Source organism: Pogoniulus pusillus, chromosome 27 (genome assembly GCF_015220805.1).
Source record: "Pogoniulus pusillus isolate bPogPus1 chromosome 27, bPogPus1.pri, whole genome shotgun sequence".
In the NCBI taxonomy this organism is placed as follows: domain Eukaryota; kingdom Metazoa; phylum Chordata; class Aves; order Piciformes; family Lybiidae; genus Pogoniulus; species Pogoniulus pusillus.
In genome coordinates, this window is record NC_087290.1 from 17,446,656 (window position 1) to 17,468,327 (window position 21,672).

Here is a 21,672-nt window from a genome sequence, read left to right on the forward strand (position 1 = left end):
TTTGTACATCTGATAACTTGGTGGACAAAACGACCTAGAGACACAACCTGCTTTGCTTTGTGTGATTGCTTTTTGCATGCTGAAGGATTTCCTTGGTGTTGGGGAAATGTATAAATGAATACCTTTCACTCTTCTGGAGTTGTATTTGTATAGTTAGAATGTATAAGAATCTGTTGTGGTGTCTTTCTTTGACCCTTCTGACTTCCTTAAATGGAAAATTGATGGGCAGTAGGCATTCTGTGAGTGTGGTGGTATTATTTCCATTCAGAGAACGATCCTTTTTGTTACTTAATGTTGATGGGTGCAAGTGTACAGAAAATGCTGATTGTTCTCATGTGTTTTCTGATGAGTGGCATCAGAAAGGAGGTCCTGGCAAATGTGACTTTGCCTTCAGAACACTTGTGTGTATTATACCAGTATACAGGTGAATTTCCAAGATAGTTTTATCTCAACAATATTCATTGAATACAATTCTACAGCTTGAGTTACCTTGGACTTTTGTTCTTTGTGGGCTGGGAAATGCTATGTTAAAAATCCAACTTTTTGTTGACATCAGTTATTTGACATTATGGCACCCTTCTAGAACCTGATGACAGTTGTCAGCTTAGCACTTGGTGGGAAAAAAAGAGACTGTAGTAATCCTGTGCCATCAAGGAGCACTGGAAGAGGCAAGAACAGTTAACTGTCTTGCTGGAGAATCCTTAGTCTGATGTGTCTTATTTTACTGAAATAGTAGGTAAGGTGGGATGTCAGCAAAGAGGTGCACTGCTACTTGATCCAGGTCATCCTGGGCATTGAGTAAGTTTGGAGGCTGATAGGTCTGTGATGCTATGAAATAAATGGGCATTCATAACTTCCACTTAATAGCATGCTTAGTCTTCAGATGTACACCACAAGTAAGAATATTTTCTTGCTTTGTTTTTTTTATATATGAATACTAGAGAGAAACAAGCATATCTGATTGATACAAGAGTGTTAGAGGCTGGAAAGGACCTCCAGAGATTGAGTCCAACCCCCCTGCCAAAGCGAGATCACCTAGGGTAGTTCACATAGGGATGTATCCAGGTGGGTTTGGAAAGGCTCCAGAGGAGGAGACTCCATAATCAGTTTGGGCAGCCTGTTCCAGGTCTCTGTCACCCTCCTTGTAAAGAAGTTTCTCCTCATGTGGAGCTGAAACCTTCTCTGTTCCAGTTTGGATCCATTGCTCCTTGGCCTACTGCTGTGCACCACCCAAAAGAGCTTGGCCCCCTCCACTTGACCCCCACCCCTCAGCTATTGATAGGCATTGCTCAGATCCCCTCTCAGCCTTCTCTTCTCCAGACTAAACAGCCCCAGGGCTCTCAGTCTCTCTTCATGGGGAAGATGCTCAAGCCCCCCACTCATCCTCGTGGCTCTCTGCTGGACTCTCTCCAGCAGGTCCCTGTCTCTCCTGAGCTGGGGAGCCCAAAACTGGACACAGTATTGCCGGTGTGGTTTTACCAGGGCAGAGTACCTGTTTCTGCTCATAGTATGTTCTTAGTTTATTGTTACCTTTTCACCTTTCTTTATATTTGAGCAAATACATTGCCTTTTTTTTTTTTAGAGAGATCAGAGACAAAAAGAGGCTCATTAAACCTTTCATTTCAGGAAACACCCTAAGCTAAATTGAAGCTCAGGCAGAGATCTCACATAGAAAACTGAAGTATTGTAACTGAAGTTCTGCAGAAACTGAGTAGCTGGAAAGAAATTATTTTACAATTAAGTGCTTTAGGCCACTCTGTGTGCTGCTGTTGGCATCTTTTTGATCTGTGTGTTGCTTTTCATCAAACTCTTAAGAGTAATCTAAGGAGAAAAGTGCTGTAGGTATGTGAGTAGGAATTAGACTGAGAAAATAGGAATATTTCTTGTGAAGCCTGGAGTGGAAAGATCAATAGGTTGTACAGATTTATTCTTGAAGAACAAAGAAGTCCTGATGCTGCCTCTTCCTTTTCTTCTAGAAATCTGGGTCCTGTCTAGGCAGGGAACTGATGGAGAAGCAAGGTTAAGGGCATGCTAGTTTGGACTTAATTTAACTGCAGTGACCAATATCTTGTGCAGTGTGCAGTCTTGCTCACTGAAAGTACATCCTGCTTCTAGCCAGAGGCAAGATCTTAAGACACAGTTTGAAGTGTTTTTTTTTTCCCAGGACAACTGTATCGACTTGAAAATCCTTGTTTTCAGGTAAGGTAGTTCTTCCATGATGTCATTTTATTGTGCACTACTTTTTAAATGGAATCTGGTGCTGTAAATCTCATGGAGAAAAGCCCAAGCCTTTTTTCAAAGCTGAATGGTGAACCTGCTGTGATAGTAGAAGTGAAAATAAGGAACTATTCACAGCCTTATCTACAGAAAGCTGAAGCAATAGATCCCAACAACTGTAAAAGAGCCATGGGCAGGGTGAAGTAGGAGCACTGTAAGCCATGTGGAAATACAGGACTGTGGTTTCTTTAAGGGTAAACTTGTTTCTCTGGAAGAGTCAGGGTGGACTGAAAAGTCATTCTCTCTCAGAAATATTTTGAGGTGCATATATTTAACTTGTTGGAAGTGAAACTCTTCATGAAAAGGTTTAAGATGTAGTTAAATACATCTTCAAATACTTTGATTGTCATAAAGCATCACTTTATATTTGGAAAGGTCTTCCCATCCAGACCTCTGGAGCCAGTTTTCAATTTCAGTGTGGTTTAGATCTTAGTTGCTACCTTCTCAAAGTATCTGTTTGATTTCTAAACCATGAGGTTAGTGAGACATTGGAGCAGGTTGCCCGAGGAGGTGGTCGAAGCCTTATCCCTGGAAAACTTTAAGGCCAGGCTGGATGTGGCTCTGGGCAACCCAGTCTAGTGTGAGGTGTCATTGCCCATGGCGAGGGATTGGAACTAGATGGTTCTTGAGGTCCCTTCTAGTTCTGACTGACAATTCTGTTGTTCTGTGATTTGACATCAACTTAAGTCACAGTGTAGGACAGGTTTCTCTAGGAAATGGCAAGCTTTGAAGGTGCAGAGCAACTGAAAAGTATGGTCTAAACAAGAACTAGGGCTGCCCAGGGAGGTGGTGGAGTCAGCATCCCTGGAGGTGTTCAAGAGAAGACTGGATGAGGCACTTAGTGCCATGGTCTGGGTGATTGGATAGGACAGGGGGATAGGTTGGACTGGATGAGCTTGGAGGTCTCTTCCAACCTGACTGATTCTATGATCATGAGATTCAAATAGACTCTTGTGGAGACTAGTTTCACCATCATTAATTTGAGAACTACTGAAGATCTTGCCCATGTAACACAGTGTAATTCAAATCCTTTTGGTTAAAATAATTCAGCTGTTTGTGTGGGTGTCTGCCAGCTCAGGTTTGCAAGTGTGAATTCTGAACCTTTGGGTTCCTGCTCGAAACTGTCAGATTGCTCCCTTTCTTCCAACTTCCTGACCTATTAAACAAGACCTGGGGCTAGGATGCGTTAGTAGCTCTCAGTGCAGGTGTAGAATTACTGTAGTTCACAACTGGGCATGTCACAGTAAGCCAGCATTCGTTTTAGTGGGGGGTGAGGGGAGTTTGTTATGTTTTGTTGTTAGGTTGGTGGGGTTTTTGGGTTGTTTGAGGGCTTTGTTGTTGGATTGTGGGGTCTGGGGTTTTTTTGGTGGTGGTTTTGGTTTAGGTGGTTGCTTTGTTGGGGGGGGTTTGGTTAGGGGTTGTTGTTTGATGGGGAGGGGTGTCTCATCTTTGTCTGAAGTGATAATTTAGCAGTTGCCTGCATAAAGGCAGAAGCGTGGAGGTCAGCTTCTACAGTTGTCATCTTCTAGTCAAGGTATGTTTGTGAATTGGAACGTTCCTGAGTTGCTACAGTCCCTATGTACAAGATGCTACTGCCTCCCAGCCAGAAACGGAACAGAATGTTCTGCCCAAGTGTCAGCTACTTCAGTTATGCATTTCAGACTTTGTACAGCCCCACCGTTTTCGGGGGACTCGGCTAATAAGCTGTGAGAAGAAGCAGTTGAGGTTGCACCTCCGTTGTTGCAGAGGCTGCAGAACCACGTGGCAGAAGCTGGTGGTTGTTGCTGGATGTTTGTGTGCACTTTCTCTCAGCTTAACCTTAGAACAGCTGTCTCAGGCTTTAACAAAAGAACTGCTTGTGAAATTAGGTATCATTTGGGTGACTTCCAGTGAGGTTTGCTGCTCGTGTTCAAGTACTGTGTTTCTATTAGGGAAGTATTGATTGAAAGGTCAAAACCAGACATGAGTTACAATTACTTGGGACTTTGCTGGGCTGGTTCATCTATCATGGAAGAACTAATTATATTGCTCTTAATGAATGGTAGTAGCTAGTATTCTCAGTTTGCATGGGATCAGTGTCCTTTCAACAGCTAAAACTTCTGATCCTAATTCAGATGACACATGGGAATTTGTAAAAATGCTTTTGTGCTACCAACCTGATTTGTATTAGGGTTGGAAGGAACCTCAAGGATCATCTACTTCCAACTCCCCTGCCATGAGCATAGACACTTTCCACTAGATCAGGTTGCCCAGAGCCACATCTAGCTTGTGTGTATTGATGTAAATAGTACTGTGGAAGGATGCTTTGTATATGAAGGGCTTACATTAGCCTGTCTTAAATGAACAGTAACAAAAGATCATGTAGTGATGAAGGAAATCTCAATGTCTGTGCCTCAAAGATGTGTTACTAACCTTAAAAAAAAAAGCTGAAGTGAAACCAAACTTTTAATCATGAAGAAGTACAAGTAATGATACTCCCATGTGCAAGCTCTGGTGTTGCCAGGGTTGTATATGATGTGTGGTTATAGAGGGGAAATAGGCAGGAGGGACAAAAACTCAGTATTGAAATTGCAGTTGAGCTGAGCATTGCCTTATGTCTGCAGAAGGAAACCCAATACAAGGCATTACTGGTTCAGAAGCCAGTGTCACAATCAGAGCAGAGCTAAGATTGCCAGTTAAGCAGATACCACCTGGAATTTGAGGCTAGGTCTTGTTTCTGCAACAGAAATTAAGCTGCCTTTCTCCAGAAGAGAGTATCTTAAGCCAGCTGGCACCTTTATCCTTGAAGTACCTTTCAAACTGTACATGACTGCATTTTTAAGAGAGATGTATCTTGACTCTGAAAATTTCTGTGCTGTAATTGTAGTCCTGCTGATTTTAATGGGTTTTGTAGCTTCAAAGATATTTACTGTAGTGATTATGGAGACAAACAAATGCTTTAGATATCTGCTTTTGTTTCTGTGATTTCTGTTTGTTTGGAGGTGGTGCTTAGGGATATGGTTTGTAGAGTAGTTATTAGTTGGACTTGGTGATCTTGAGGGGCTTTTCCAACCTGAAAGTTTCTGTGATTCCGTGATTTCATCATGGAATCAGTCAGAGTTGGAAGGGACCACATGGATCACCTAGTTCCAAACCCCCTGTCATGGCCAGGGACACCCTACCCTAGAGCAGCCTGGCCAGAGCCTCATCCAGTCTGGCCTAAAAGACTTCAGACTTCCAAAGATGAGTCCTCAACCACCTCCCTGGGCAACCCATTCCAGGCTCTCGCCACTCATGCTGAAGAACTTCCTCCTCATGTCCAGTCTGAATCTCCCTACCTCCAGCTTTGCTCCATTCCCTGTACTCCTGTCCCTACCTGATATCATAAAAAGTCTCTCCCCAGCTTTTTTGTAGGCCTTCTTCAGATCCTGGAAGGCCACAAGAAGGTCACGTCAGAGCCTCCTCTTCTCCAGACTGAACAGCCCCAACTCTTCCAGTCTGTGCTCACAGCAGAGCTGCTGCAGCCCTCTGAGCATCCTCGTGGCTCTGCTCATGGCATGCTCCAGCATCTCCACATCCCTCTTGTCATAGGGACTCCAGAACTGGATGCAGGACTCCAGGTGAGATCCCACCAGAGCAGAATAGAGGGGGAGAATCACCTCCCTGGCCCTGCTGGCCACACTCCTGCTGCTGCAGCCCAGGCTCTGGTTGGCCTTCTGGGCTGCAAGTGCACACTGCTGGCTCATGTTGAGCTTCTCATCCACCAGCAATCCCAAGTCCCTCTCCTCAGGGTTGCTCTCCAGCCACTCACTGCCCAGCCTGTATATCAGAAGGATGTGTATCAGGTAAGTTATGTTGGGTATGCCACGATGTGACTGTCCATTGACTGGTAAAAGTTTAGAGCTAAATAATTCTCTGTAATGACTGCAGAGCCAAATTCACAGCAGGAAATTGCTGCCTCAGTTCTCAAAACTTGCTGTATGGATGAATATTTAGCTGATCTGTTGCAGGGTATCTTCATGTGGTGATTATGCATTCTCTGAGGTTAATATACTTGTAGTACATGTAAAAATCTGAGTGATTTTTCTTTTGTGTCCATTGCCTGCCTGGATTTTGTTTACAAGCATTAAAAACCCAAACAAACAAGCAAGAAAACCCAAAATATTTTCAACTCAGTTTCTTCAGGAATTCTGAGATGATAGTTTTAGCTGAAAGTCTGACATGCACAAGCAAGTTTCATGAGGGACAGTGGCCAATAGGCAGGAAATACAAAGCCATGGCAAACAGTCACCAAGAACAAATCTAATCTATGTTACAAACACAATTTAGGCTTAAACAAACTATAAGCTTTAGGTTTTAGAAAAGACTCCAAATTTGAATTGACACATTTGAATTTTTGCACACAGCTGAAACTTGAACTCAGTAAGTGTTAAAAGCACAGCAGTTTTTAGAAGCTTACAAAAGTGCATTACATCACTTGCTTTGAAACAACTGCAAGTTGCACATGCTTGTTAGTTTCTCACATTGGGAAGCTTTCATCTTGAGGTATCAGTGGTTTTAAGCAGGGCAGTTTTCATCCTTAGAATGTATTCATTATAGACAGTGAAAGCAGTCTCACACAGAGTGATTCACCATTGGAATGGGCTGCCCAGAGAGGTGGTGGAGTTGCTGTTCCTGGAGGTGTTCAAGAAAAGCCTGGATGAGGCACTTAGTGCCATGGTCTAGTTGACTGGGTGCTAGGTTGGACTGGATGAACTTGGAGGTCTCTTCCAACCTGGTTGATTCTGTGATTGTCACAAAGTAAGGTTATGTTAGCTGCTTTGTGGAAGTGGTGCCTGTATGCAGTATTAATTGAGGTAGAATCATAGAACCAGTCAGGGTTGGAAGGGACCACAGGGATCTGCACAGAGAGTGTGATTTGCCATTGGAATGGGATGCCCAGGGAGGTGGTGGAGTCACCGTCCCTGGAAGTGTTCAAGAAAAGACTGGATGAGGCACTTAGTGCCATGGTCTGGTTGACTGGATAGGGCTGGGTGCAAGGTTGGACTGGCTGAGCTTGGAGGTCTCTTCCAACCTGGTTGTTTCTATGATCATCTAATTCTAACCCTTCTGCAATGGGCAGGGGCACCTCACACTGTGTAGAGCCTCCTCCAGCCTGGCCTTAAACACTACAGAAGGTAGTTCCCTTCAGTGAAAGGAGCAAAACATGGTTAAGCTCTCTCTATGGGTTAGTGTCCCCACGGGCAGTTCAAGGAGCACCTTAAACCTTGGTGCCATCTTTGTGCTGCAGTAACTTATTGCTAGGTCTTTCCCTATTTTCTGAAGTGTTTTAGTATAATTCCATGTCACTGGATAAGTTTGACCACCCAAACAGCTTTTTGGTGATTCTCTGCCATCAGTTAAAGCATTTGAACAAAACTGAAGCAGTAATTTTATCCAAGCAAAATCATTGCTACCCAAATTATTTTTTGTCCAGTTGACAGCACCCTTGTTTGTCATAAAATCATAGAATCAAGCAGGTTGAAGAGACCTCCAAGATCATCCAGGCCAACCTAGCACCCAGCCCTATCCAGTCAACCAGACCATGGCACTAAGTGCCCCATCCAGGCTTTTCTTCCACACCTCCAGGGATGGTGACTCCACCACCTCCCTGGACAGCCCATTCCAATGCCAATCACTCTCTCTGACAACAACTTCCTCCTAACGTCCAGCCTAGACCTGCCCTGGCACAACTTGAGACTGTGTGCCCTTGTTCTGTTCCTGGTTGCCTGGGAGAAGAGACCAACCCCACCTGCCTACAACCTCCCTTCAGGTAGTTGTAGACAGCAATGAGGTCGCCCCTGAGTCTACTCCAGGCTAAACACTCCCACCTCCCTCAGCCTCTGCTCACAGGGTTTGTGTTCCAGGCCCTTCACCAGCCTTGCTGCCCTTCTCTTGTCAAGACAAGCTATCAAAACCAGGTAAAAAATAGAAATGAAACCTGCTTCTAGCCTTGTTTACCAGGCAGTTGACTTGCTTCCAAAGCTTCTGCATTAGTAATGAAATAGCTGTGCTTCCAGGAGGCTTGACTATAAAAGCCTTTAATTAGACCCAATCAGGTTTTTTTGGTGTGTCTTGTCTTCAGAATTGATTTCTGAATCATGTTTTCTATAAATAAGTGTGAAAGTCAGCTCTGGAGCACTTCAGTTTCTTTTTTGGTAAGATACACCACTTACCCTTTTGAGTAACTGAATTGCTTAGTCCCTAACGCGTCTAAATGTTGGTGGTTTCCTCTCTGCCTTATGTTGTCAAGGTGCTGCTCATGCATGGAAATTATTCTGGGGAAAAAACAACAACAAAAACCAGCAGCAATCTAAAGCTTGGATTTGAAGGATAAGAATTTAGGACTTTGGGAAATACTAAGAACAGGACACATCCTCCCTTCCCTGGTTGCTTCCCTGAAGAAGGGATTCTGAACCAAGAGACTCAAAATCTAGTGGAGTGTGGATGGAAGAGACAATTAAATTTAGGTTTGGCTGAGACTACCCAAAGTAGGAAATACCTTATCTGGAAGGACTTAATTCTTTGGCTTTGCCATTGGAATGGGCTGCCCAGGGAGGTGATGGAGGCACCACCCCTGGAGGTGTTCAAGAAAAGACTGGATGAGGCACTTAGTGCCTGGTTGATTGGCTAGGACTGGGGGATAGGTTGGACTGGATGATCTTCGAGGTCTCTTCCAACCTGGTTGGTTCTTTGATTCTATGACTTTGGTTGGTCCTGTGACTGAAGCAGAGCTGTTTCTCCAAGTGTCTGACCATTGTCATCTTGTTCCATCTGAGTGCTACTGTCCTCTCTCTGAGAAGCAGGGTTTTTCTTCCTTCACTCTCTCCCCCTCCCTCTACTAGTAATTGTAAGCAGGATAATCAGGCAGTTAATTTGCTTTATCTGTCATCTAATGTTTGGAACTTTTATTCCCCCCTCATGCAAACAGCTGAGATTAAATGGGAGTGCTATTCCCAGGGTGGTTTTAACAAAGCATGTCTTTCAGAGAGATCAATGTGCTAGGGGAGGAGGATTATGAAAATGTGAGTGACTACACTGCTACATCACAATGCAACCAGAATGTCAGGGCCAGAACAAGAATCCTGGTGTCTGTAAAGTGCTGACTAAGCACCAGCCCTTCTGCAAATGATTATGCTGCTGGGAGGGACTGTTTGTTTAATTCCATACCTGAACAACTAGTTCACATAGCAAGTCCCAGGGGTATCTTCAAGTAATGACTGGATTCATTTCATGACTTTGGCCTGGGGCTGAGCTCTAGTTACAGCTTCATTTGGTTTGATACCACTTGGAAAATTCTGATTATTTGGTCTCCCATTCCTCAAGACATGTAACCAAGTTTAGTCAGAAAGCAGAACTTGAAGCTGAAAGAGAAATAAATTCTACCAAAAATATCCCCAGCAAAGCAGTTTAATTTCTGTTGAGCTCAATTACCAATGGTGTTTGAGCTGTCCTGAATTTCTGATGGTGTGGTTGCCTTTTAGGAGAGCTTTACAAGCAGTAGGTGTGGGGTTTCTTCCCTCACCACTAAAGTAGGGCTTCTCATTCCTCAGCTGGTTCTTATTCATCACTTGGGTTGCCTTGCTCTGGAGATGAGCTTTGAAAAATTGTTCAGGGAAATGGCTAGGAGGATTTTTTCCCCCCAGTTTATCTGGTGAGAGCAGAAGTGGAAGGCAAGTTCCACATTCACAGCCTTGGCAGATGTGAAGTCTTTAAAAAACTTCCTTTCCAGTGACTTGTCCTGGTTAAACATTTTTCCTTCTCTTCAGATGGGTTTATTTAAAGGTCTGGGCTTCTCGGATCAAGAGGGACAGGGATTGACCAGAGAGAGTCCATGGAGAGCTACAAGGATGCTGAAGGGGCTGAGCACTGCCTGATGAGGAAAGACTGAGAGCCCTGGGGCTGGAGAGGAGAAGCCTGAGAGGGGATCTGATCAATGGATATAAATAGATGAGGGCTGTGAGTCAGGAAGGCAGGCACAGGGACAGCCTCTGCTCAGTTGTGCCCTGGGATAGGACATGAGGCAGTGGATGGAAACTGCAGCACAGGAAGTTCCACCTCAACATGAGGAAGAATTTCTTGACTGTAAGGATGACAAAGCTCCCCTAAGAGATTGTGGAGTCTCCTTCTCTGGAGCCTTTCCAGCCCTGTCTGGATGTGTTCCTGTGCTAGATTCTGTGTTTCTGCTGTGGCAGGAGGGTTGGACTTGATGATCTGTGGAGGTCCTTTCCAACCCCTAACAACCTGTGATCTGCTCATCCTCCAAAGAGAATCTTGATTGGGAAAAGTGTCCAGGTGCACGTGAAGCCCTTGTTTCTCTAGTGTATCAAGTACTTTAAGAAGTGTGCTGTGAAGAAGTGGAGTTAAACAGTTACATCAATGCTCTACACCAATGTATTAATATGTGTGTTAAATAGAAATAGTAGTATGAACAGGCTGAGCAGATGTGGGTTTAGGTTTGGTACGTTTCAGAAAGTATGTTACTGAAACTTCCAGCTCCTGAAGTGCCACTGGCAGTGAATGTAAGCAATCTTCTCTACTTTGGAGAGATTGTGTACTTAGGGAGAGCATTAGGATCTAATATATATAAAAATGTTTCTTGAATGAGCATAGTTTGCCTTGATTTTCTGTTTCTAGCTAAATCTTGGCACTAAATGTCTTCAGAGTTCACAGTTATGTCAAATATCTGTGCATCTAAACACTTGACTCAGCTGTTCAAAGCCAGTACCTGCTCCAGTTGAGAGGAGTTTTGCATGATTCCTACCTTACTCTGTAGCACCTGTGTAAAAGCCACAGCTGGCAGTGTTCTTCTGCCTAAAAGATGGAGGAGCAGCAAAAGGAAAAAGCAAATTAAGTTGTCATTGCTCTCTGTCCTTCAGGCCTGTCACCTCAAAGGCAGCCAGCCTTCAAAGCCCAATTTCTGTTAAAACAGCCTCCACTAAATGAAAGAGAAACCAGCAGCTTACTTGGTTTATTTCTTAGGAATAAGTTTGGGCTTACTCGAGTTTAATTGTTGAGTCACTCAGTGGATACTTATCAGCTGCCCAATAAATCTAGTGGGGTTTTCCTTATCTGTTGCTCATTTAGCATAGCCTCTTCATTTCTGCTGTGCTTTTATACTCCTACATGCTTTTTATACTCTTCTGAGTATATCTGTTTTACAGCCCTGAGATTGGATGATTTGGGGAGTACAGACAGGTGGTGGTGCTGGGCTTAACTTCATCCTAAAAGCGCTGACTGTGTTTTGTTGTAGCTGTGGATTAGGAATGCAGAGTTGTAGACAAGGAAAACCTGCCTCCTTATTGGAATGTTTGAGGTTGTGTGACCTAATGATATTTTTTTAATCCATTCCAGTTAATGCAGTTGCTGTCTCACAGTGCTAGTTAGTGCATCCTGCCAAAATGGTTGGGTTTTTTTAAGGTGCTATGTTGAGTTCTGTCTTGACTGTACCAATGGTTTCATAGTTACATATTCTTCCAGTAACTTCTTCTCAGGGGCAGAAGGGGCTGAAAATATGTGAAATGCAAGGCCAGACTCCATGTAGAGGTACTGCATGCACTATGTCTGGTACCTGGTTTTGAATGGCAAAATAAGTACTTCTATTGTTTTTCAGACAGAAAAGGAAATCCATTAGAAGTCTGAGCTTCCATCTCAGCTTTTATAGTTTGCATCTCCTTCTGCAGGTGAACTTTTTACTTTAATGTCTTGCTTGAAGCTTAATGGCTTCTGTTGTTTCAGCACTGGATGGAGCTGAATACGATATTAGTTCCAGAGATGAATGTTGTGTCAGTCTCAAAAGTAATGTAAGAGCATGACTGAGGTTTAAGATACAATCAGTCCATACAGCAGATTCAAACAGTCCATACTGCACTCTGGTGAGACCCCACCTGGAGTACTGCAGCCAGTTCTGGAGCCCTTCTTACAAGAAAGATCTGGAGGGGCTGGAATGTATCTAGAGAAGGGCCACAAGGATGGTCAGAGGGCTGGAGCTGCTCTGCTGTGAGGACAGGCTGAGAGAGTTGGGGTTGTTCAGTCTGGAGAAGAGAAGGCTCCCAGGAGACCTTGTTGTAGGCTTCCAGTATCTGAAGGGGGCTGCAATAAAGCTGGGGACGTTTTAGGCTGTCAGGTAGTGATAGGACTGGGGGAAATGGAGCAAAGCTAGAAATGGGTAGATTCAGACTGGATGTTAGGAAGAAGTTCTTCAGTATGAGGGTGGTGAGAGTCTGGAACAGGTTGCCCAGGGAGGTGGCAGAAGCCTCATCCCTGTCAGTGTTTAAGGCCAGGCTGGATGAGGCTCTGGCCAGCCTGATCTAGTGTGAGGTGTCCCTGCCCATGGCAGTGGGATTGAAAGTGGATGACCCTTGTGGTCCCTTCCAGCCCTGCCTGATTCTATGATTCAAACAGCTTTTTGCTTGGGTGCTTCAAGGTTAAGAGTCATGGCTAACCAAGCTGTAATAGTGTATTTACATATCTGCTTTAATTACGTACAACCACTTAAAGCAGTGAAATCAGCTGCAGGATGTTGTACAGTAGTGAGATATTTAGGACTGAACTGTCAAATCAGGATGCTGAAAGAAGCTTTGGCTTGCATTAAATACCTGAATCCTTGTTTGAGAGCCAAAATGGAATTCACAGTCTCTCAGTAAAACCAAGTTGTTAGCTTATTACTTCAGGAATTGGAATCTTCTTCATGGAATTACAGAACATTCAGTAAGAGAAACTCAGAACTTACTCAAAGCACTGATATTTGGTATCTGCTGCTTCAGTTCTGCTGCTTCCAGATTTGTCAGCCTTCATTACTGACATTTCCTTATTTAGTTGCTAACTTCAGAGCGAAGAATTCAGCTTAAATTGTTCAAGACAGTGAAATTGCTGCAGTTCACCCAGATTACTGTGCTGGAATTTCCCTTACACCCACTACATTTATGTCATTTTAGTGACACCTTTCCAAAAATGAAGGCATAACTGAATGTTTGTTTTAAAGAACTGACAGGTAACGTAGCTACAGGCTTAACTTTTGAGTTTGAAAGGGGTATTTCAGTACAGTTAAGAGACACTCTTCTGTTCCTGCTCTTTGTAGAAAGGGTGGACAGAAAACAGGTTTTTGGATCTGACCAAACATTTACAGTGCTGCCAAATAGATGTGGCTTGAGGTGTGAACGATGGTGGTGCTCCATGTTGCAAAAAAAACATATCTGTGTAGGGAAGGAAACATCATTCCTATAGTCAGGAGGGAAAAGGTGTTCTATTAGGTGTGAAAATCACTGAAGCTTCTCAGAATGCATTGGTGACAGCAGTCTGTAGAGAGCTGCTTTGCTGGACATTAGGTCCTTTCTTTGCGGCTTGCCTCTTGCAGTGCTTTTGTTCACCCAAGGTGCAAGGAACAGATTAGATAAGTTGGAAGGTTGTCATGTGTTTGCAAGAGGAAAATTAAACAGGGACTGGCCTCTTGATCTCTCAGTCTTTTGACTGTGTTGAATTAATTTGTGATGGCAAAGCTGGACACTAACATGGAGGTGTTCTGATAGGTAATTCACTTTAGCACTTTGTGCTAAACACCAAATGGATGGAGCCACTCCAGAGAAGCTGTGAGTTGCTGATGATGAGGAGGGTCTTTCTAACTTTACTTGCCATGTTTACTTTGTACAGGCACCTCTGTTGGATTCTCTGCATATCCTTTTTCCATCAGCTCCCTAATTATTTGTCAGATGGAGAGGGTTTCTGCAGTAGCAGAGAAGGGAGAGAATGTGTAACTTGGTAAGAACTCGAGCTCCTGCAGAGGATTAACTGAGACCTTCCTTCCCAGGGCAGAAGGAATAGTCCTGTTAGCTGAGTACACAGAATTAACCTGCTTGGAACAGACCTCTGAGATCATCCAGTCCAACCCATCACCTAACACCTCCAAGTTGCTAGATGGACTGTAAGATGTGGGGGTTTGAGCAGCATGTCCCAAAATCTGTGGCCTTGTTTTTGTGGGTCAGTTTTCAACAGAGATGAGCAAGCAGGTCTGTCAGGCTGCTGTAGGCAACCCCACTGGCTAGTGTTGAACAGAGGGGGCAGAAAAGGAATTGTCTCGTGAGTATTTTAGTTACCTCCAGTTATTTATGAAACTACAGCCATTGTAGCTGTGCTTAGCTATCTAGATAAACACAATCAACTTTCAGACTTAAAAGGGGGTAGTTTTCAGAACAGCCTTCTAGGATCCTGCTGTTCTCCTTGAAAAATTGTTTGCTGGGAAGAGGTTGGTGTAGTTTTCTTGTGCAAGTTTGTCTCTTTGGTTTAGCATTTAAATGTTTCAGAGTGAGCAAATGCAGATTATCTCCTTCTGGATAATTGTTTCCCATCAATAGTAACTGTTAGCTTTATTCTAGTGGGTTTTAGTCAGTATTTATTCAGTATTGGTCCCTTCTGGCCCCTAACATTCTGTGACTCTTTGATTTCTTTAACAGTAATGAGGTAGAGGAAATACTGTTTCTGATGGTTTGCAGCATTTTATTGTAGCTGCATTAAGAGCTGTATTAAAAATTAACTAAGGCCTTTTATCAAACACTGCTTGGTGAACTGAATTACAGTGTCATGGTTGTGCTTTCTGTGTACAGATCAAACTTCAGAGCAGTACATGCAAGCTTTGGATGTTATTTCCAGTAGATGACAATAGAGAGATGATGCTGCCTGAAGAAGCTTCACGTTCTGATTTTGCATTTGGGTTTGGGGGTATTTTTTGGCATGCTGATGCTTTCAGTTCTTCAGAGGAGATTGGAGACACTTGGTGTATGTCAGCTCATGACCAAACTAATTCAAATGTTTGTGTGCCTGTATGAAAGAGAAAAACCTGGTGTGATGTGAAAGAAGGTTGGGGTATGGATGAGTAGCTGTGAAATTCAAGAGACATGGTTTGTAATTACTGTGTCAGTCCCATAAGTAACACACATTAGCAGCTGCTTAGCCAATAAATCTATTCAGTGGTGTGGAAGCAGTGGATGTAAAACTGCAAGCTCTTCAAGCATCTCTTGGCTTTGGGAAGTGTTTGTTTTGGTCTGGTTTTTGTAAAATACACAGTGCAAGCAACTTCTTGAGTGAAGGAAAGATCCTAAGAAACCTCTGAGCTACCTTAATGCTTGCTGTCACTAGAGCTGAGAGAGGTTATGAACTTGTTTGCACGAGTAGAAGAGATTATAGGTTTCTGGAAAGCATTGTGAGATGAAACACCTTACTGGATGGTATGTTGTAATCCCAGGTCGTTGGGCTAAATTAATTTCTCTGCCTGATTCTTCCTCTCTGTAAGTAACAGAGATTAGTGCACCCAGAGGCCTCTGAGGAACTGATAGGTACACGTGGGTGTGAGCAGCTTTTCCAGATGCTTGTGCCTTTTCTTTGAAACACCTCTGATAGCTTGGCAAGGTCACGATGCAGAGACTGTTAGCCTATTCTTGCCTTTTCTTTAGCTTATTGCTTCAGAGGATGTAAAAATCCATTTAAAGAAACCCTTTCCAAGTCTGTGCTGTCTTGACTGGAGAACACACGAGTAATGGTTCTTCTATATGTTAAAATCTTGGGCTAGATGAAAATGTTGCATCATTCAGCAGTTACTGTGCCTTGAATAAACATCCATCGTTTCCATATGCTCATAATGGAAATGGCATCCTGCTCATAGTGGTACACTCCCTGCATTTATCAGTTTGTATCAATATTTAACTGTTTACATCTTGTTACATGTAACAGTCTTAGAGTGGCTGTAGAAATGTTCAAGTAGTTGTCCTGTTCATCACAATGGTCAATGATTTATTGTGTGTTTTAGGTATTGAGGGTGATTTATCTCTTGCATCATGCGTGAATACAAGCTAGTGGTTCTTGGTTCTGGAGGTGTTGGAAAGTCTGCTCTGGTAAGTAATTTGTAAGGCAGTTGAGTGCCTTCTCTTAGGCTTCTCATGTATTGTTTCTCTGCTACACTCTTTACTAACCCATACTTCTTTCATGAGCACAAATAAACAGAAGTAATGGCTGCCAAGGGTTCCTGGCTGGCGTAGGTCTGTGCTTTGCTGGCTGAATGCATCTCATCCATTGGTGCACTCTCACCTGCTGCTCTTTTTGTAGAGGATTGGTTGATGGTGATTGGTCAGGTCTTTGCCTGGCTTACCCAGTCAAGTGCACAGCCACAGCATTATGCAAGGTGTTTACCTGGAGGTCTGTGAGCAATGAAAGCTGCTTCACAAAAACATAAAATGACCTGATTTGCCTGTTTCTGGACTTAGTAACTCCTGTCTCTAGAAATGTCTTCAGGGTGACATTTGCTTTAATCTTTGATAGCAGCCTCTAAAGTACTCTTTGTTTTAATGCAAGTACATATTTGCATGTATTCTCCATCCTTTCCCCAAGCAGGTGTACAGCTCTGCAGGTACATGATTACAAAGCATTGGTTACAAATGCTCATGCATTTCAGTTAAATGGGTACAGAAAAGTTTAGCCTGACCTAGACTAGCACTGAAAAAGTTCACAGAATATGATGTCAGCCCAACCCAGGAACTTCACATCTTTGAGGTTAATGCTGCAATTTATAATGAGGTATTATATAATAAATAATAGGTTTTGTTACAATTATGAAGCTATTTAGAATAATAGAATGTCATCATAATATAATTTATAATTATGTATTAATATAGTGATTTTATTAGTTTATAGTAATATTGTCATTATTTATTATTAGCTTTTAGTAATATAATAAGAAGTAACTGATTTATAATAAAGTAATATAGATCAGAGCACCTCTTATAAGGTGGTTCCAAAAGGCAAACTGAAGTGACAAATAGTGTTAGATTGTGAGAGAACTTTTCCCTTCACTTCCTGATTCTTCACCTTACTGCAGCATTTCTGCATTTGAACCTGACTGCTCTGACTTGGCTGCCAAGCCTTAAAGTCCCATTTGACTTATGCTAAAAACATGCTAGGTACACAGGAATATGTAACTGAGTCTAGTTAAAACTAGTAAATGCTGCTGGCTAGGGGCTTTTTCGACTCCTGTTATGGCAGGTAAGTAGCAGAAGATGGAAGAGTTCTAAGTGCAAGCATAAAAGCCACACTGCTAGGTGGTGTCCTCTTCAGCTACAAAATGAATGATGGTTCCAAGAGTTAGACAAACATTAAGTCAATGCATGCTTTGGTTCTTGTGGTCTAAGCAGGAGTGGGTGAAGGGAGATAAGTAGCATTGCTTTGTCTAACAGTGCTTAGTCATACACACCTAACTACTTCTCAGTTCTAATTCATTGTTACGCCAGTCACCTCATTCCCCTTCCAAAGTGTGATGCATAACTGAGTGTGCACCCAGACCAGTAATTTCTGTGCTGTGTTTACCAGCTGTTACTGTACAAGAAGAGTCTTACAACAACTTTTGTGTTGCAGACTGTACAATTTGTTCAAGGAATATTTGTTGAAAAATACGATCCTACGATAGAAGACTCCTACAGAAAGGTAAATGCCAAAGACCTCTCTATTGTCACAGGAACTTCAAACTGTAGCACATGTTGTCAGTTGAGTCATGGCTTGAAAAAGGCTGTGCCTGGTAGTGCTGCATAATGCCAGGTAACTTAACAAGTTAGTCTTTAAGAGCATCTTTGAATTTCAATCTCAAAGGAATAATTCAGGGCTAGCTTTTTAATGTTTAAGCATCGTACCTTACTAGCTAGTCAGTGAAAAGTGGTGATCTCATTGTCAGAATTTGGAACTCCTTAAGAAGAAAACTACATACACTGCCACTTTCTAGTGTTTATTACTGCTTTGTGTGTGGCTGCATCAGCAGGTAGAGTCAGACATACATGTTGGAGGTTCTGGGCTTTGCTACTTCATGCTCACCTTGGAACACCAGAGGCAGCGTGCTGTGTTCCTAGCAGTTTAACTGATAGCTCAATACACTTGCATTAGGTGGGTTATTGTTTCGTTAATAAGTTAACACAAACCCATCATAAATGAACAAACACAGTGGCCTGTTAGTTCCTCTCTTCCCATCATCAGCATGACAAGCTGAAAGGCCTGCCTCTGTTTGCATCGTCTTCAATCTCCATATTGCTCACTCTTCAGTTTCAGCTGAGACTGATTAATATTCCAGGCTAAGATTGTGTGCATCTGGACTGCTATGAAAAGAGTTAACCATTTGATGAAGCCGAATAGTTTTCAGCTGTGTCAGTTTCTTATCTGAATTACTTTTCAGATGCATTGATCCTCTGATGTATCTCACCTCCTAGCTGTAAGTGCCAGTGTGTCTGTACAGGAGAGGCAAGATGCAAAACCCCTAGCTGTGAATGGGCAGAAACTGCAGGGCCTCCTCTATCAGCACTGGACTACATTTCTGATGGAATAAAGAGGCTGTGTTAACAGCTGTCACAGCTTCCAGCCACCAGAATTTCTTCTGAACAGAGGAAGAATTAGTGAGAGCAAAATGATAATTTCACACTTGTTTTCTTTGACCTGATGGAAATCTGTATGCTGGAAGAATCCTGGTCTGTTTTAAACACAGGCTTCCAGCCAGAGCTGGAACTCTTATTAAACAGACAACAACAACAACAAATTCTATATGGCTGCTTGCTTTATTCTGTATTAGAGAAGCAGGAATTTTGGACCCTATCCCAATATTTGGTGCTAGCCTTTGCTGGGTCAGGCCAAATCAATGACTACAAAAAGCTGTGTTAAAGTGAAATGTTCCCTTTGTTATATATTTACATTCTTCAGGTCAGACTAGATTCAGCATGTTTGCTTGGGTGAATTTTTCCAAAGACTGTTTCCATGGAGCCTGAAAAAGTAAAACCATCTTAAGAAATTCTGCCCTACCCTCATTTTCCTTTTTATTTTTATCTAGCATAGATCTTAGAATGTTCCTTTTGGCTTTGCTCCTGAAATGAGTAGGAATATATCTCTGTATTACTCTTGTCAAATCAGACAGGTTGTTGAAGTCTTGCTTAAGTCTGGACAACCCTTTATGCAGTTGCTTTCTTCCCCTTCACTGTTAGTTGCAATTCCAACTTGTTTCTTGATTTCTGTGACTTTAAAATCGATTGCTTCTGGCAGTTGCAACTCTGTATTATTAATGTTAAATCTGGCTTTATAGTTGATGTGGATGTGGCTTGAAATATTTTCTGTGGAACTGAATAATAGGGCATGAAATCTTGAAATGTGATGCCTTGGTTTACTCCCCAAATATTTCTTCCTAAAGAGAATAGAAGTTGCTTAGTTAGATGAATAACTTTTTGTCAGCAATGCATATTAAAATAGTGGTTATTGAAGGAATCTCTGTCCCATGGGGCAGTTAGGAGAGGAATGGAAACGCTCTTCTTCCCACCCTGCAAGCTCAAATTAAAAGCTCTGAAATTAAACTAGTGGTAATGCCTATATCAGGAATAGTTCTGAGTGTCAATCTGCCATCTGGGAATTTTAAATGCAGACAGAATCAAGGGAAGTGTACCAATAGCTTGGAAGAAAGAAAAAAAGACCACAAACAAACAAAAATACCCAGAGGAACTCCGAAGTAGGAAGCCTGATCAGCTTCTGTATCTAAACCTACTATTCTCATGCATGTTGTTCTAAGATCAGCATCTTAATTGGTGTCACTAAAGGCTTGCTTTGGAGACACCACTCTCAGGGCTTGGTTTGTTTGCTGGGTACTACTTACTCCCTTGTTTACTCTTAAATGAGCATTAGTATGCCAACCCAGCCTTTCAGCTTTCACCTGTACTTCCACTCTAGGAATGATCCCTGCAATAAGTAGGAAAGGCCTGGAACACAAACCCTATGAGGAGAGGCTGAGGGAGCTGGGATTGTTTAGCCTAGAGAAGAGGAGGCTCAGGGGAACCTCATTGCTGTCTACAACTACCTGAAGGGAGGCTGTAGCCAGGTGGGGTTGGGCTCTTCTCCCAGGCAACCAGCAACAGAACAAGGGGACAGAGTCTCAAGCTGTACCAGGGGAAGTATAGGCTAGATGTTAGGAGGAAGCTCTTCACAGAGAGAGTGATTGGCATTGGAATGGGCTGCCCAGGGAGGTGGTGGAGGCACCATCCCTGGAGGTGTTGAAGAAAAGCCTGGATGAGGCACTTGGTGCCATGGTCTGGTTGACTGGCTAGGGCTGGGTGCTAGGTTGGACTGGATGATCTTGGAGTTCTCTTCCAACTTGGTTGATTCTATGATTCTAGAATTAGTTGTTCTAGGTGCTGATAACTATTAGTACAAAATTTAGCAGCCTCTTTTTTTTTTTAATAATCAAAACTCCCTAATCACTTTGCAAAGTGGTACTTGGCTGCTGCTGCTGCCTTTGAAAATGTCACTGGGGCTCTTTGAAAGGCTTCTTCCTGCTGTTTTCAAAGTGTATATCCATATCAACTTCTTAGGCCATTATGGTGCTTTATGCATTATGAATTTGCTTATTAAAATCACAGAATTCCTGATGGCTTTGGGGAGGTGGGGGGGAGAAGAGTTGCAAGAGGAAAAAAAATTCTAACCACATCTTTTTCTTGACAGCAAGTTGAAGTAGATGCACAACAGTGTATGCTTGAGATCTTAGACACTGCGGGAACGGTATGTAAACCCCACTTGCCTAAAGACTGATGTAGCTTCTCAAACCCAGCAACAGCTCTAGGGAGGTAAAACAGGGACATTGTTTCCTTCCCGGAGTACTGGGTCCAGTTCTGGAGCCCCTATTACAAGAGGGCTATGGATGTGCTGAAGGATGTCCAGAGAAAGGCCACAAGGATGATCAGAGGGCTGGAGCTACTATGCTGTGAGGAGAGACTGAGAGAGATGGGGCTGTTCAGTCTGGAGAGGAGAAGGCTCCCAGGGGACCTTATTGTGGCCTTTCAGTATCTTAAGGGGGCCTACAAGAAAGCTGGGGAGGGACTTTTTAGGCTGTCAGGGAGTGACAGGACTGGGGGAATGGAACAAAGCTGGAAATGGGGAGATATGGACTGGATGTTAGGAAGAAGCTCTTCAGTGTGAGGGAGGTAAGACCCTGGAACAAGTTGCCCAGAGAGGTCATGGAAGCTGCCTCCTCCCTGGAGGTGTTTGAGGCCAGGCTGGGTGAGACTCTGGGCAGCCTGATCTAGTGTGAGGTGGCAGGGGTTGGAACTGGATGATCCTTGTGGTCCCTTCCAACCCTGACTGGTTCTGTGGTTCCTTGCTCTCTAAAGGGTGACTGTGGTCAGCTCATTGGATGAGGGGATGCTCTTTAAGCAGCTTGTATTTGAACCAAACTTGAGTGTCCCAGCAGAGACTGAACTGCGAGTTCCCTGTGAGCTCTTGTTCTGTAATGGGAGAAACGCGACTGGAGCGCATCGCAGAGACTGTGCTACTGTTTCAACTTCATATTGCCCAGAGCAAAATTTAGGCCTGATAGTTACTCAG

The 21,672-nt window shown here is 43.1% G+C and overlaps 1 protein-coding gene across 1 annotated transcript in view; it reads left to right on the plus strand.

Moving 5' to 3' along the window:
• Positions 1-21,672, plus strand: part of RAP1B (RAP1B, member of RAS oncogene family) — a 37,883-nt gene that overhangs the window by 5,715 nt on the left and 10,496 nt on the right. The window contains exons 2-4 of the mRNA XM_064166576.1: positions 16,094-16,178; positions 17,692-17,760; positions 20,794-20,850. Of these exons, the coding sequence (XP_064022646.1) occupies positions 16,122-16,178; positions 17,692-17,760; positions 20,794-20,850 (183 nt within the window). The 5' untranslated portion in view covers positions 16,094-16,121. The remainder of the gene's footprint in view (positions 1-16,093; positions 16,179-17,691; positions 17,761-20,793; positions 20,851-21,672) is intronic.